This window comes from Physella acuta, unplaced genomic scaffold, assembly GCF_028476545.2.
Source record: "Physella acuta isolate Inbredline_101_S28 unplaced genomic scaffold, ASM2847654v3 ptg000713l, whole genome shotgun sequence".
NCBI classification, from domain to species: Eukaryota; Metazoa; Mollusca; class Gastropoda; family Physidae; genus Physella; species Physella acuta.
The window spans coordinates 86,688-103,106 of record NW_026732231.1 but is presented as its reverse complement, the minus strand read 5'-3'; the positions used below and the strand labels follow the sequence as shown (position 1 = coordinate 103,106).

Genomic DNA, 16,419 nt, shown 5'->3' with positions numbered 1-16,419 from the left:
GGTGACGAAACGGTACAAAAGGATTTCCTCGCGTTACAAAGTTATTTTTAGAAGCCTGTTGTAGTTTTACCGCTGAATATAGTAGTACCCCTTACTCGCTATGCAGAACGCTCGATTAACGGATGCCAAGTGCCAACTTAGTCGCTCTAAAACTCTGGGCGCCGAACCGTGTATTGACGAAAGTTGTACCCTATATGGCGCCGCCCGTAAGAAACTTTAGTTTTCTTTTTCGCAGAAATATTCTCGGGTGTATTCTCATCTACTCCCTTAAATTTCATGGCACTCGGATGAACCGCATCCGAGTTTTATTTTTTATATGCCGTGTATAGAGAAAAAAAATCGCTCCCCCCGGGGGCGCCGCCCTTGCAATATTAAACAATATTTTTTTGCATAACCCTTCCATCGAGTGATCTAATCATCTCCCCAAACTTTCATGGTACACGGATGAACGGTGTGAACCCGAAATTTTATAAACCAAATATAGAGAAAAATCGAAGCCGCCAGTGGCGCCGCCCTTGCGAAATTAAAAAAGGATTTTTTTTTTACAGAACCCTTCCCTGAATTGTTCTAATCAACTCCCCCAAAGTCTCATGGCTATCGGATAACGGTGTCACACCAAAATCGACTTATTTTTATAAACCGTATATATAGAAAAATCGCAACCTCCCGTGGCGCCGCCCTTTTGAAATTAAAAATGATTTTTTACAGAACCCTTCCCTAGATTTTTATAATGAACTCCCCAAAGTTTTATGCCTATCGGATAAACGGTGTCACTGCAATTCACTTTTATTATTTTTATATACCGTAAATAGAGAAAAATCGGACCCTATCGTGGCGCCGCCCTTGCGAAATTAAAAATTATTTTTTTACAGAACCATTCCCTAGAGTGGTATAATGAACTCCCCAAAGTCTCATGGCTATCGGATGAACGATGCCAAACCAAAATCGACTTTTATTTTTATATACCGTATATAGAAAAAAAACAAATCGCACCCTGCCGGGGCGCCACTCCGGCGAATTTGAATTTTTTTTTCCACAGAAACCTCCCCAGGAATATTCTCAACAACTTCCCAAAGTTTCACGGCGATGTGATGAGAGGTGTAGTAATGCATAAAGGACAAACACACAGACACACAGGCATACGTGTACATTGCTTTTTATATAGATCTATATAGGTAGATTGATGGAAAAAAATTGAATCCCCCTCCCCCCATGAGACGATCCTGGCTACGCCACTGTGTAGACTAGATCTAGATCCATTTAATTTAAGTTTAAAGAAAATAATTTATTTTCTAGTCTATTTTTAGAGCATATATAAAAAATATATAAAAGCTTGTTAATAACACTTTAAAAAAAAAATTTTAACGTTCGTCATTAGGATAGCATTTAAAAATTTCTGCTTGTATGACACTGAATCTACTTGAAGGACACTGTTGCGCCACGTTTATCCGTTTTAGAAAAGATGTACAACTCTGTTTGTTTGACGTGTTAACCGGAAATAAAATATATAATCTAGATCTAGTCTCGATCTAGATCTGTCATCGAGAACCCTTGCACTAATGAATTAAGTCTAAGTTCAACATTTCAATACTTAACAACTGTATAAAGAGCCTGGAACTAGATTTCTAGATATAATTTTCTAAAGGCTGATAGTTTGTCATGCTAACCAAATTTGAAACTAAGTCAGCCCGAGTGAAAGGTATTTTTAAACCTTTTCTTGCTCTTAACTAGATCTAGTCAATTCTAGTCGAGTCTTAACTCTTGTCTTGTCTTTGGACTTTTAGTCTTATTATAATATTATTGCTAGGCAAATTGGGAAATTTTTCCTAATTATCATAGAATGATGAAATGGACACAGATTAATCCTATAATATACCCCATTGATAAAAATACCAAATTTATCATTCTAGGCCTATTAATAGTTTTTTTTATATGAATTTTCGGTAAAAATTTAGAGAAAACCCTTGATATTTCATAGTATCCGCCGCCAACCAATCAAACGCGCACTTTCAACGCGTTTTGGTTGGCGGATGACGTCACGATGACGTCACGCGACCCGTAAACACAGCGTTTTTGGAGCTAAAAAGGGCCAAAAAAGCCATTTTTTTCTACGTGTAGTTCGGATTTTTTTACGTTTTTTAAAATGGGCCCGAAAATGACACTTTTTAGAAATGGACATAGCCATTTTTTCGAAGAATTTATTAAAAAAAGGGCCGTTTTGAGCTATGTTTCGATGTAAACAAAGGCCCATGTCAGCACGTGTCAAACCACGTGAAGGCACCCGATCGACGATTTCGGTCACGCATGAGTGGTTTTCGTACGTTCTCGTAAACTAAATACCAGTTTCTTGACAACAAATTGGAAAGCGACAATTTCGTGAAAATAACGACCCTAGAGGAATGTCTTTTGAAGATTATTAAATAAAAATCGATGCATTGGCTACATGTGTTGATTCTAAAGTTGTCTATAATTGACTAGTAGGGCATGCTGAAACAACGGCCTTAGGGCGCCGTGTAGTGTGTAGTTTCGCTAAATGTATATTAATCAGCCCGGCCGCAGATCGACCGCAAACTGTTAAATTTGTTGAATGTGAAAAGCATACTACTTACAAATTACTTTTGAATATTCACATCACACAAAATAATCCCAAAGAAAGCACAAAATAAAATCCGTTAGAAAAGCATCACCATGAAATTTGAAAACCACAGTATGTCAACCAGCCATCTTGGGCTCGATCTAGAGGTCATTCATTAGCCTACACATGTGCCTTGCCAACAAAATTAGTTTCTGATGGTACACGAGATTTAGATCAATATATTAATTAACAAACTAACTGAATTCCAACATTCTATCACTATAATCCTAAAATGAAACAGAATTTGAAGCACAATGATCTACGAATAAATCCCACTCTAAGTAAGTGTCGCAGCTTTAATCCTGGATACAACCGTAGTGTGTAGTCGTGTTGTGAGTAAACTTGCACGAGATAAAACACCGACCTAGACCTTCCTGATGCTGTGTATGGCCCCAAAGTTAAATGCTGGGAGTAGGGGAGGGGAATTTAACACCAGAATAGATTTTTTTTTCAATAGTTGGGTCACCAGTAGTTCACGCATCCTAACGGGGTTGAAAGTGTAACTTGAACTAGGCAAAAGGTGGAGGGGTGGTGTCATTTAAACGACGGAGCTATATTTCTAGTCGAAGAATATGGGGAACCCGGCATTTGAAGCCGGCATTTCATTATTGTCATTGCTATTGAGTACAACCCTTTATTCTAGTTTAATGCACGACTAGGCTACTCATTAAGTCATTACTAAATCTAAAAAATGTCGTTGTGCTACTATGCAAAAGTAGCCTAATATTTCTACTGAATTGGGTAGGTATTTGACTTTGTTTATTGAAATGCAGATCCCATTAGCCTAAACATATTTGGATGCACATTTTTGTTATATCGTAAGGATTAATTTTATAATACAATGCATATATTCTGGCAGTCCTTCAAGTATTAGTAGTTATTGGACTATCCATAACTTGTATTTCAAAGATTTATAATGAGCGGGATGCACTCGATGTTTTAAGTGCTACATTCGGTAGCTGTTACTTTGTGCATGACAGCATCCCAATAGTTTACTGTTAATAATGTAGGCCTAAACTGAGCTTGACGAGACTCCCATCGCCAAGCAATCGTATGATGATAGACCCAGCAAGCATCACTCGACATCATGGCTATACCAGTCCTTGATTATTGTCATTACTGCCTCTAAACGCCTAGTTCTTGGTTAAAAAAAAAAGTCTCCCCCCCCCCCCTTCACGCTTGCGCCGACGTCATCATAGACCAATACCACGGTGCATTTTTTTTCAATGAGTATAACACACCCCCCTCTCCCCCTCACAGCAAGCGCCAACAACGGTCACCCAAGGCCCAAGGCCAATAACACGCACCACGGTGGATTTTTTTTACTGAGTATATGGTCTATAATATACCCTACCCACCAGCCGCCTTACAGCATACCGCTAGTCTTTACAAACAGGGTTAAAAGTTTAACTTTATTGAAACAACGATGTTCTTTAATATGTTTAATAGTACAAATACATAGTAAAAATTATACTTACCTACTTCTATAGCATCATACATAATTTTATAAATTAACAAATTAATTAACTAACTAATTAATTAATTAAATCTAATGATAATTTTGGTTAAGGCACGACACACAACACTATGCGTGCGTGGTATGTGGCCTGACCGACCGAAAGGAGATTGTTTATATTATTGTTTTGAGTTTATATTTAACTCAATGCAACAAGCCCGCCGGTTGGTTGAGGCCACGACGGGGAGACGTTCTGACCGGGATTCAAAGGGTCGATTCTAAATATTATCCGAATTTTCAAAGTTATGTGTTTAACTTTTAAATTTAACTTGTTATGTAGTAATATGTAGGCATTTCGACTTCCGTTGTTTCGATTCGGTACGACCACATCCGGACTTTTTCATCGTACTTGTTGAAATTCGCAATTTTTTAACATGTTAATTCTCGCCATCGGAATCAAAGAATAAAATGTATTCAATATGAATATTTGAGTTGAATTTCATCTTTTATACATACTAATAAATGAATTAGCTCCCGTTTTACATTGTCCGATACCGAAAGCGATCACAGATAATAGCAAATATTTCTCAAAATGCTGACGCTACCGAACTGGCGCATTGACAACTAAATTTCAGATATAAATAATCCTCTAAATTGTATGAAAATAGGCTTAAATAGCATTCCAACCATTTGGATAAATAGAAATGTCGATTTGAAGGGTTTTGAAGGGTTTTTAAGCACGGGCCAATGAGGAGTAGCGCGATAAAACTCGTAGGGGTAGGAACGAGAAAGCGTGCGTAATTTCATAATGGCGGCCGGGTTACGAGATATTAATAGATATGCACATACAATGTTTTTAAATAGCTGTTTGTTTTTAAATGGACTGTTACAATAAAATGGGCTTTAAAATAAATATACTGTAGATCTAAATTATTAAATTAAAAATGGAAAGAATGTAATTAGGCCTAATTGCTGCCTAAATAAATTATTAAATTTTAAAATTTTAAATTAGCCAGATTTTTATTAACCTTCTTAATACCAGGTTAACTAGATCTAGCAAACTAGCATTATTAACGAATTGCAGATAAATAGATTATAAAGGCATTTTCAAGTAGAAAAAATCTATATTTATTGTAAACAGTTTTTAAAAAAATAGAATCTAGATCTAGATCTAAATGGAAATGAAAACACTAAAATAATAATGGGTCTAGAGATGTGTAATAATCAGGGATGTGACCAGACCAGGAAAAAAAATTAGGAAATTTTTTTCGGATAATAACTCAATATGCTTTATCTACTTTTTATCGCGGTTAAGCAGCTTCATACTGTTACTGTACTAATAAATTGTTTTATGAAGTTAATATTCTAAATACAAGAAGTTAATGTTACTCTAAAATAACATTGAAAGTCTTGTCTAATTGCAATTTAATGTTTACCTAATAAACAACTTTTTAAAAATTACAATGTTACAAAAGTAGCTATTAAGTTTTATTTTACCATTAAGCTAATTTAAACTGTAGGCCTACTAATCTGGTGTAGATTCTAGATATACTCCTGTTTTCAATTTTAAATAGGGGCCTAATACCCTATATTCTTTTAAAGATTGGATTGGTAAAAATATTTGTCTTCAACTGTAAAGAGCCTAGATTAAGATTAGTTATAATATGAACGTTTTAGGTTCATGTGATGGAAAAATGAAATGGACCAGGTTAGCTAAGATTAGAAATGGTCTGATGTGTGAACCAAAGTTAATCATTTTGATAGCCAAGCCACATCGATATTTATGTTTTTTTGGAATAGCTGTAAATTGTTAGGGGTCATCCACGTTTTTTTGACGATATTTACCTCCCCTCTATCCTACAAAATCCAGACCCCCCCCCCCTATAATGACGTCACACCTCAGCCCCCCCCCCCCCTCGAATTGAATTTGAATTTTTTTTTTAAACATCGATTTTTTTCTAAAATATTGACTGAGGTCGACCAACATAGGGTATCTTATTCAATTTCTATGTTTTACAACAGTTTTCTAAAACTCGTAATAGCGGCTAAAATGCAGTTGTTTCTAACATTACTTTTTTTTAATGCAAAAATATGACGTTACACTATCTTACAAGTGTGACGTTATTTATGGAAGACCCCTTATTAAAAATTTAAAAAACAGCCTGTACGTATTTTTTCTTCCACAAACAAGACACGGTCGTTTTTACGTTGAGTTTAGGATTTTTTTAAAATCTGTAGGCCTACGAAGCATACGTATTGCAGGAACAGCTATTTGAAATTGACTGTGACGTCATTTTTTTTCCCCACAAGCAGTACCGAACACGTACTTGGGGTCAAGGTGAGGTCACATGAGACGCCGTTAGTACGAGGTGGGGCGGGTTAGTAAGGATTTTAGCAAGGATTTCCATATTAATTTGAGATTGCAAAATAAAATAGAATCAGAGAGAAACTGTAGATTTAGGCGGGTTAAAATACCGATAGATAAATTAGGCTATATCGATAGCTAGATTACCAAGCTTAAGAGATGTAAGTTTCATTTGAATAACTGCATTATTTTAGATTACCCTTTCCCGTGTTTTTGATAAATAGTTAACTAAAAATATCAGCGGAAAATTTGGACTAAAAAATTGTGCTTAGAAAAATTCGTAAGTCTGCCGAAAATTCCGAATCTTAATCTACATTTAATCTTGATCTAGCACCGTCATACCTAGCGCAATCGACCAATCGAAAAGAAATGCGCATATTCGAGGTTCCGTTGACCTAAGTACAGTAGTTGTCGATTAAAATTTAAATACGAATAAGTGGAATGAGCATGTCGGCCCTTTCCGTAGAAGACATTTCCGTTGTTTTTTTTTCCTAATTTTTAAAACTCCGTAAAAAAATCGACAAAAATTGAAAGTCGGCGGAAAAATTCGGCGAAAATTAAATCAGCGGAGGAAAATCGCAACTGAAACGGAAAAAATCGGATTTCCGCTAAAATTCGGAAAAGTCACATCCCTGAATAATATATATAAAAAAAAAAAAACTATTAGGCCTTAATGTAAATACTGACAGGCTTATCTAGATCTATAAAGTACTATAAAGGGCCTAAATTAAAAATAATAATGCCCAATTTTATAAGCTGTACTGCATTACTGTTTTAATAGAAATAGCTATAGCTATAAATAGCTATAATAGAAAGAAAACATGAACACTTTAATTAATGTCATGTTAAGAATTTATCAAAGGATAGGTCAACTTCACTAAACATTTTATAAATAAGAATACTGTGAAATGTCAATCTTTGAGTTTTAGCACATCTCATCACTTTTCATCAGAAACATTACAAGAACCAAAATTTTCTAAATTAATAATAACATTTTTACCATGTTATACACGGACACAAATCCAATGTTTATGGCAAATCGTTAAGTATCTTGATCATATTGTGCTGTATTTGACTTGTAAGTTCTAACTCTATACATTACCTGTACAATATGTATACTAGCATTCTTATTATTAACACCAGAATCAATATGTAAAGTTTAATCTTTATTTTTATAGTAGCAACAAAGAAGTGCAATATATTAGCCTGTAGTTAATCATCATAGTCTAATTGCGCTGTACCATATTCAAGTTCACTATTTATAGTTTTCCTCTAGCTATATTTATTTTACTTGCATGATTGTATTTTTTACATGCTCTTGTCCTAATATATAAAGTTTCCTGATGGTATACAATGAAACATAACAAGTTAAACACATAACTTTGAAAATTCATATAAAAAAAACTATTAGGCCTAGAATGATAAATTTGATATTTTTATCAATGGGGTATATTATAGGATTAATCTGGGTCCATTTTATCATTCTATGATAATCAGGAAAAATTTCCCAACAGGCCTATGTTATGTTTCATTGTAACCTGCATTCGAGACATGTGATTGGCTTTAAACTTGCATACCAATGTTGCTATTAAAGATATAATGATAAAACTTTGCACATTTGTACTCAGTGATATAGGCAATAGAAGTCTACAAATAAAATAAAAATTAGAAAAGAGATAACTAGAAATAATGAAGTCAAATTAAGGGGTGTGGCACTGTTCTATAGCGACTGCCATAAGAGGATTTCCAGACTGCACAGCTAGTTTGCTATTCCATATACTATATTAGTCAATCTCCTTACCAAAACCGGAAGTCAGAACCTGACCCTGAAACGTCATGCTCTTTTTGTTTTCGCATTTTAAGTGTTTTGGGGGGGGGGGGGGGGGGGTTCCTATATACAAAAAATGAAAAAAACTGCTAATCTCGCAATATCTCATCATTATTTTAATATGAAATGCTAAGGAAATGGATACTTTGGCTTAAATGCCAGAAAAATTTGCGAGATATGTAGTTATAATTAATACAAGCATGTCTTGTGGATCACTCAGGAGAAACTGAACTGCAACGAAAAACGACTGACCACCGGGCAACAGCGCTCGACAGATCCTAGATAAATATATATTTGAGATATTTACCATGATTAATTACAATGATGCTGCTTCCCTTCTTCCAAAATCCAATTCCCCATAGAAATACCATGCCTCTGCTATTTTTAGTAATGTGACGTCATATTTACGCTAGTTGTCAGATAGATACAACTAATTTTTGTTTTTTGCGGAATGCACTGTTAAGTCTAGTATTTTAATTATAATTCAGTTGTAGCATGTGCAGAAATTGTGGGCATTATTATTGTATTAAAAATTGAAGTATTAGTAATTTTATAAGTATATTGATTTTTTTTCTTCACTGCAAGCCAAGTAGGCCGACTACTTTGTTAGTTTCATTGAACATAATTCGTGACCGGTCGTTAACCTTGTAATAATTAATACTTCGTGGCCTACCCGACTGTATAATTTATATGAAATTATATGTAGTTTTCAGGGATGTGACTTTTCCGAATTTTAGCGGAAATCCGATTTTTCCGTTTCAGTTGCGATTTTCCTCCGCTGATTTAATTTCGCCGAATTTTTCCGCCGACTTTCAATTTTTGTCGATTTTTTTACGAAATTTTATAAATTAGGAAAAAAAAAACGGAAATGTCTTCTACGGAAAGGGCCGACATGCTCATTCCACTTATTCGTATTTAAATTTAAATCGACAACTACTACTGTACTTAGGTCAAACGGACACTGGAATATGCGCATTTCTTTCCGATTGGTCGATTGCGCTAGGTCTGACGGTGCTAGATCAAATTAAATGTAGATTAAGATTCGGAATTTTGGCGGACTTTCGAATTTTTCAAAGCACACTTTTTTAGTCCAAATTTTCCGCTGATATTTTCAGTTAACTATTAATCAAAAACACGGGAAAAGGTAATCTAAAATAATGCAGTTATTCAAATGAAGCTTACATCTCTTTAAGCTGGTAATCTAGCTATCGATATAGCCTAATTTACCTATCGGTATTTTAACCCGCCTAAATCTAGAGTTTCTCTCTGATTCTATTTCAAATTAATATTGAAATCCTTGCTAAAGGTGACTATGAGGACTAGACTAACCCGCCCCACCTCGTAGCAACGGTGGCTCTTGTGACCTCACCTTGACCCCAAGTACGTGTTCGGTACTGCTTGTGGGAAAAAAATGACGTCACAGTCAATTTCAAATAGCTGTTCCTGCAATAGTAATACGTATGCTTCGTAGGCCTACAGAAAAAAAAATACTAAACTCAACGTGACTTGTTTGTAGAAGAAAAAAATACGTTCAGACTGATTTTAAATTTTTAATAAGGGGTCTTCCATAAATAACGTCACACTCGTAAGATAGTGTAACGTCATATTTTTGTATTTAAAAAAAAAAGTAATGTTAGAAACAACTGCATTTTAGCCGCTATTATAAAACTGTTGTAAAACATTGTAATAGAAATTGAATAAAATACCCTTTGTTGGTCGTCCTCAGTCAATATTTTTGAAAAAAATCGATGTTTTATAAAAAAAAAAATCAAATTAATTTCGAGGAGGGGGGAAGCATTTGTTGGCTGAGGTGTGACGTCATTATAGGGGGGGGGGGGGGGGGGGAGTCTGGCTTTTGTAGGAGAGAGGGGAGGTAAATATCATTTAAAAAAACGTGGATGACCCCTAACAATTCTCATTTATTCCAAAAAAAAAAAATATAAATATGGATGTGGCTTGGCTATCAAAATGATTAACTTTGTTTCACACATCAGACCCTTTCTAATTTTAGCTAACCTGGTCCATTTCATTTTTCCATCACATGAACCTAAAACTTTCAAATTATAACTAATCTTAATCTTTTACCAATCCAATCTTTAAAAGAATATATATTAGGCATTAGGCCCCCTATTTAAAAATTGAAAACAGGAGTACATCTAGAATGTACACTAGATTAGTACAGTTTAAATTAGCTTAATGGTAAAATAAAACTTAATTGCTACTTTTGTTACATTGTAATTTTTAAAAAGTTGTTTATAAGGTAAACATTAAATTGCAATTAGACAAGACTTTCAATGTTATTTTAGAGTAACATAAACTTCTTTTATTAAAAATACAGTAATGGTATGAAGCTGCTTAATCGCGATAAAAAGTAGATAAAACATATTGAATTATTATCCGAAGAAAATTTCCTAATTTTTTTTCCTGGTTTGGTCACATCCCTGAGTTTTTAATTAGGCCTTAGTATTGTATTTTAAACAATGCTCATTCCGAGCCTTTTTTTGTGCTAGATCTAATTAGGCCTACTGGCAATTTTTTAAATTTTTAGACTTTGTCAACCTCGTTAATGCTGTTGTGTTAGTTAAAAATATAGGAATTGTGTGTAAAATTTACGCAGTTACTCAGTTACTACGTAGAATGATATCAATAAATGAAGTAGTATTTATTTCCTTATAGTTTTAGCAATCTTTTGATACAAAATGTCTAATATTTTATTTTCCAATACATCGTGGTGTGTGGCAGAGTAAACAGAACGGTGCGGTAGGTGACCTTGAATCTCCGAGTTCGAATCCGACGTAAATCAGTTGTGCTTTATTTTATTTTATTGTTTCACATAGGAAATGTCACGAGCTGTTTTATTTTCTTTCTTTTTTAAAAATATTTTTTTGATCGAAATAATATTTTATAAAATAATTATTCAAGATTTTCCAAACATCGTCGCTCGCATCGCTCGTGAGATCGACTGCTTACATTTTCTTGTCTGCAGGAGAAAAATGTTGACACGGTCGAGGGTTCACCGTGAGTTCAGCAGGCCTACTATAGCATACGTCACAGCATTAACGATTGCTGTTAGAGATCATCGGTAGGCAATCCCACCCCTCCCCTCATAAACCAAGCAAATTGTAAAACAACTAAGGGTCATTTTAAGTTTCATGCAAGCTTACAGGACCGTAGATATACTACGAATAGCTGGTAAAAAAAAAAAAAAAGAAAAAAGAAAACTTTGCCTAACCTAATGCTACTACAGAAGAGAATATTAATTATAGAGTATTTAATTTTAAAGTTTAAAAAAAAAGTTGATTTATCATCTTACCTAGTACTGTATTGTCTTTACAGTTAGATTAGATCTAGACTTCTGTCAGATCTATTTTTAGTTTTGGATATTAATTTTATTATTATCTTCATGGGTATTGATTGTTCAATTCATCATGGAAGGCCTAATGTCTTGAATTGTACATAGAATTTATAATAAATATGTCTGATATTTCCTTAATAAACATAATGAATATAAAGTTTTTTTTCTAACAAGATGTTTTGGTTTTTTTTGGTAACTAAATTACCCAATGTTGTCGTAATTGCTATGACATCATGCTACGAATGGAAAACACAAACCAACGTAACTTTTTGACCTCTTTTGATGGCGAAAAAGAGTTTCGCATTTTAAGAAGTTAATTGGTCTTTTTGTTTTTGTTTGTTTTCTCGGCCCGTAATTAAGCTAGACCATTAAATTTGGTCTCAAATTAACCAGTAAGTGATATGGTTTGTAATGATATATGATAAGTGACAGAAAATTTTAATGAAGAATTGAATAAGAAAATCTACATTAGGACTAGAGAATGTAAAAAATACAGACATGCAAGTAAAATAAACATAGCTAGAGGAAAACTATAAATAGTGAACTTGAATATGGTACAGCACAATTAGACTATTATGATTAACTACAGGCTAATATATTGTACTTCTTTGTTGCTACTATAAAAATAAAGATTAAACTTTACATATTGATTCTGGTGTTAGTAATAAGAATGCTAGTATACATATTGTACATGTAAAGTATAGAGTTAGAACTTACAAATACAGCACAATATGATCAAGATACTTAATGATTTGCCATAAGGCAGGAAACAGATTCAACCCTCAAGCATCTACTTTTAGGGTCGATTTTCGCCAATTTTCAAAGTAACAAATATTGACATATTATATATCAATTTTGTTGCTTAACAATCGAGGAATTCAAAAATATAAAAATTAATAGCACTAGACATTTACATCACGTTCAAAATGTAGATTAACCACACTCACTCAACTGAGATTTTTTTTACATCTAAATGTAGTGAGGTCTAAAAATCCACGAAATTCACAAAATTAGCAATATAATTACTAAGAAATGTCACTTAGGCATACATTTATTTGTAATTATGTCAAACTTTACAAAATATACCAGTTTATAGCTTATTTCTATAATTATTCTTGAGGAAAAAAAAACGACCGCCCTCCCCTTTAAAATTCTGGCTTTTAGAAACACTCTGGGGAAGAAAAAAATAACAGAGTTAAATATAGAAGGTCTATATAAAAAACATAATTAATAAAACATGTCTATATGCCAATTTTTAATCTAGTTGCAGCATTTACAAGGCTAATTATAATTGTTTAGTACTTTAAACATTAATTTAAAGTTACGACTGTCTGTAGCGTCATTCAAGTGTAGTGTCTGTGTAGGTGAACAGGGTGTTAGGGCCTGATACGATTTCATTAGAATTGGTAATGAACAGAATGTATAATTAGAACTGGCATATAAAAACTGTTGATAATAGATGCAGTTGTTTTAATGCTACTTATAATAGATCAAAATGACAAACATAATTAAAACCTAAGAATCTGGAAGCGGTGACCTCATTTTACTGTCACGATTGTCAAATAGTAAGTAAATTTAGATCTAGATTTAGACCCTACGTAATTTTGAAAATACGCTAGATCTAGAAGCAAAATCACTTTTAAAAACTGAAGTTAGTGATTAGATCTATAATGAAATTGAAATCAACAACTGATATGTAAGTATCTTTTGATTTAAAAAAAAATATGCTTAGTTCTAAGAAAAAAAAAATTCTATGTTGTACTCGATCCCTACCCCAAAACGTGCCAGCCATATCGCATGCGTAGTCAGCTACTCAGCTGCTTATCAAATCAATAAATTTTAAAATTATATAATGAAAGTAGGTCACCCTAAAAAAAGAGTAAAATGGCTCCCGTTTTCACGACAGCCATCACTCGATTCATAATTTACAGAGTTATAAAGTTCTACTTTCTTTTGGCTATAGATTTAAAGAAATATTAATTTGTTATTTCTCATGCGTTCCAACAATTGTACCTAATTTTAATAAACATTAGGTTAGTAAAGACTCGATTCTTTTTAGAATTAGCCCTCGACACTATACAGACTATTGCGAAGAAACAGACTCGCGCGAATGTCGTGTGTAGGCTGGTTCAGTGGGCGAAGATTAGAAGCCAATTTCAGACGGAAAATTTTCACTTTAAAATAATTACATTATCAATTAATTTCGATTTAAAACAAATGGCTTAAAGTCAAAAGTAAACTAAAATTTTAAAACTTTGTTATTCGCAGTGTACTCAAGATTCTCGTGTTTTAAAGATAAGTCTAGTTTTATTACGTGTGCGTGCGTGGTGCGAATATCGATTTTCCCCGACAGAAAATCATAAAAAAAAATTTTAAAAGTATCTACGGCAAAATAATACTTATATTTTACAGAATTAAATAGATTTAACTAAACTGTTATTTAAACACATGCCTCTGAGGAAAAAAATACAATTTTAAATCCGTAAAAAATTAACTGAAATCCCCGCTTTCAACGACGCCGATGTGTCGTAATTATGGCCATTCACTTTGTTCAAATTAAAGTAAAAAACACATTCAAATATACTTTTTTTTACTTTCATAATTTACAGCAATCATTTCTAATGAAAAATCCATAAAAATAATAGTTATTTTTATAAAATATTATTTCTTACCTTATTAGTGCAGTACACGTAGTTTTCCAAGTAGATCCATTCCGTCTAGATTTGCATACTACGCATCCTTCGCCGCTGCACAAAATGTCATAAAAATCGTATTCCACAAAAATGTTGCTAACGAAGCTTGTAAAAACATAGCTCTATTTATTAGTATAGTATAAACAAAATCCCCGAACGATGTCTGGTTAGAAAGTTTATGAACGGCGAAGATCGAATATGCATTTTGCGGTACCAATCTGTTTCCTGCCATAAACATTGCATTTGTGTCAGTGTATGACATGGTAAAAATGTTATTATTAATTTAGAAAATTTTGGTTCTTGTAATGTTTCTGATGAAAAGTGTTGAGAAGTGCTAAAACTCAAAGATTGACATTTCACAGTATTTTTATTTATAAAATGTTTAGTGAAGTTGATGTATCCTTTGATAAATTCTTAACATGACATTAATTAAAGTGTTCATGTTTTCTTTCTATTATAGTTGCCTATAACTAAAACTGTAATGCAGTGCAGCTTATAAAATTGGGCATTATTATTTTTAATTTAGGCCCTTTATAGATCTAGTAAGATAGGCCTGTCAGTATTTACATTTAGGCCCAATAGATTTTTTAATATATTAATATTACACATCTCTAGACCCAATACTATTTTAGTGTTTTCATTTCCATTTAGAACTAGATCTAGATTCTATTTTTTTTTTAAAACTGTTTGCAATAAATATAGATTTATTTCTACTTAAAAATGCCTTTTATAATCTATTTATCTGCTATTCGTTAATTCTAGTTTGCTAGATCTAGTTAACCTGGTATTAAGAAGGTTAATAAAAATCTGGCTAATTTAAAATTTTATAATTTATTTAGGCAGCAATTAGGCCTAATTACATTCTTTCCATTTTTACTTTAATAATTTAGATCTACAGTATATTTATTTTAAAGCCCATTTTATTGTAATAGTCCATTTAAAAGACAAACAGCTATTTAAAAACATTGTATGTGCATATCTATTAATATCTCGTAACTCGGCCGCCATTATGAAATTACGCACGCTTTCTCGTTCCTACCCTACGAGTTTTATCGCGCTACTCCTCATTGCCCCGTACTTAAAAACCCTTAAAATTGACATTTCTATTTATCCAAATGGTTGGCATGCTATTTAAGCCTATTTTCATGCAATTTAGAGGATTATTTATATCTGAAATTTAGTTGTCAATGCGCCAGTTCAGTAGCGTCGGCATTTCGACAAATATTTGCTATTATCGCTGATCGCTTTCGGTATCGGACAATGTTAAACGGGAGCTAATTCATTTATTTGTATGTTTAAAAGATGAAATTCAACTAAATATTCATATCGAATACATTTTATTCTTCAATTCAGATGGCGAGAATTAACATGTTAAAAAATGGCAAATTTCAACAAGTACGATGAAAAAGTCCGGATGTGGTTCTACCGAATCGAAGCAGCGGAAGTTGAAATGCCTACTCTTAGTCTTAAGGCGTAGCTTTAGCTATTATTAGTAGGTTGAATTATGGATTTTTAAAATAAAATATTCTGTTATTTCAAATACACCATTAACTTCCTTACCCATTAAGAGAACATTTAAATATCTAGCTTACTCAGTTGACGAGAAAAGAGAAAAAATTATAGTAGAATGGAAAATGAAAGACAAAATCGCGTTCTTGCCCCTCGACCCGCATAACGACGTCTTGGAGTTTTAATTCCCGCCATGGTAATTGCGTCAGCTTAGGTTATTTACTCACCAGAAAATAACAAAAAGCAACTGGTTGATAATAAAACTAGATCTAGTTATTTTATTATTTATTAAATTCTACTCTACCATTTTATGAAATAATGAACACCTGCATAAATCAAAGGACCATAATAAATATTTTTATTTCAAATTCTAATTTTAAATAATAAATATGCTTAAAATAATATGATAGTAGGCCTAATAGTTATGATAGTTTATAAATACAAATACATTTTACACTCAATTCACATTATGAGTCAACATGGTATTTGTGTCTTTTTTTTTACATTACATGTTTTTTTCATCTTGAAAACATGACATGTGATTTTTTTTAAAAATAAAATCTCCAAACATCGTCACT

At 33.0% G+C, this 16,419-nt stretch overlaps 1 protein-coding gene across 1 annotated transcript in view; it reads left to right on the top strand.

Moving 5' to 3' along the window:
- The first annotated feature begins 1,483 nt into the window (after positions 1-1,483).
- The window catches only part of LOC131949760 (coatomer subunit alpha), a 60,780-nt gene continuing 45,844 nt past the window's right edge, over positions 1,484-16,419 (top strand). Inside the window, exon 1 of the mRNA XM_059311651.1 lies at positions 1,484-1,699. Coding sequence (XP_059167634.1) covers positions 1,660-1,699 — 40 coding nt within the window. The 5' untranslated portion in view covers positions 1,484-1,659. The remainder of the gene's footprint in view (positions 1,700-16,419) is intronic.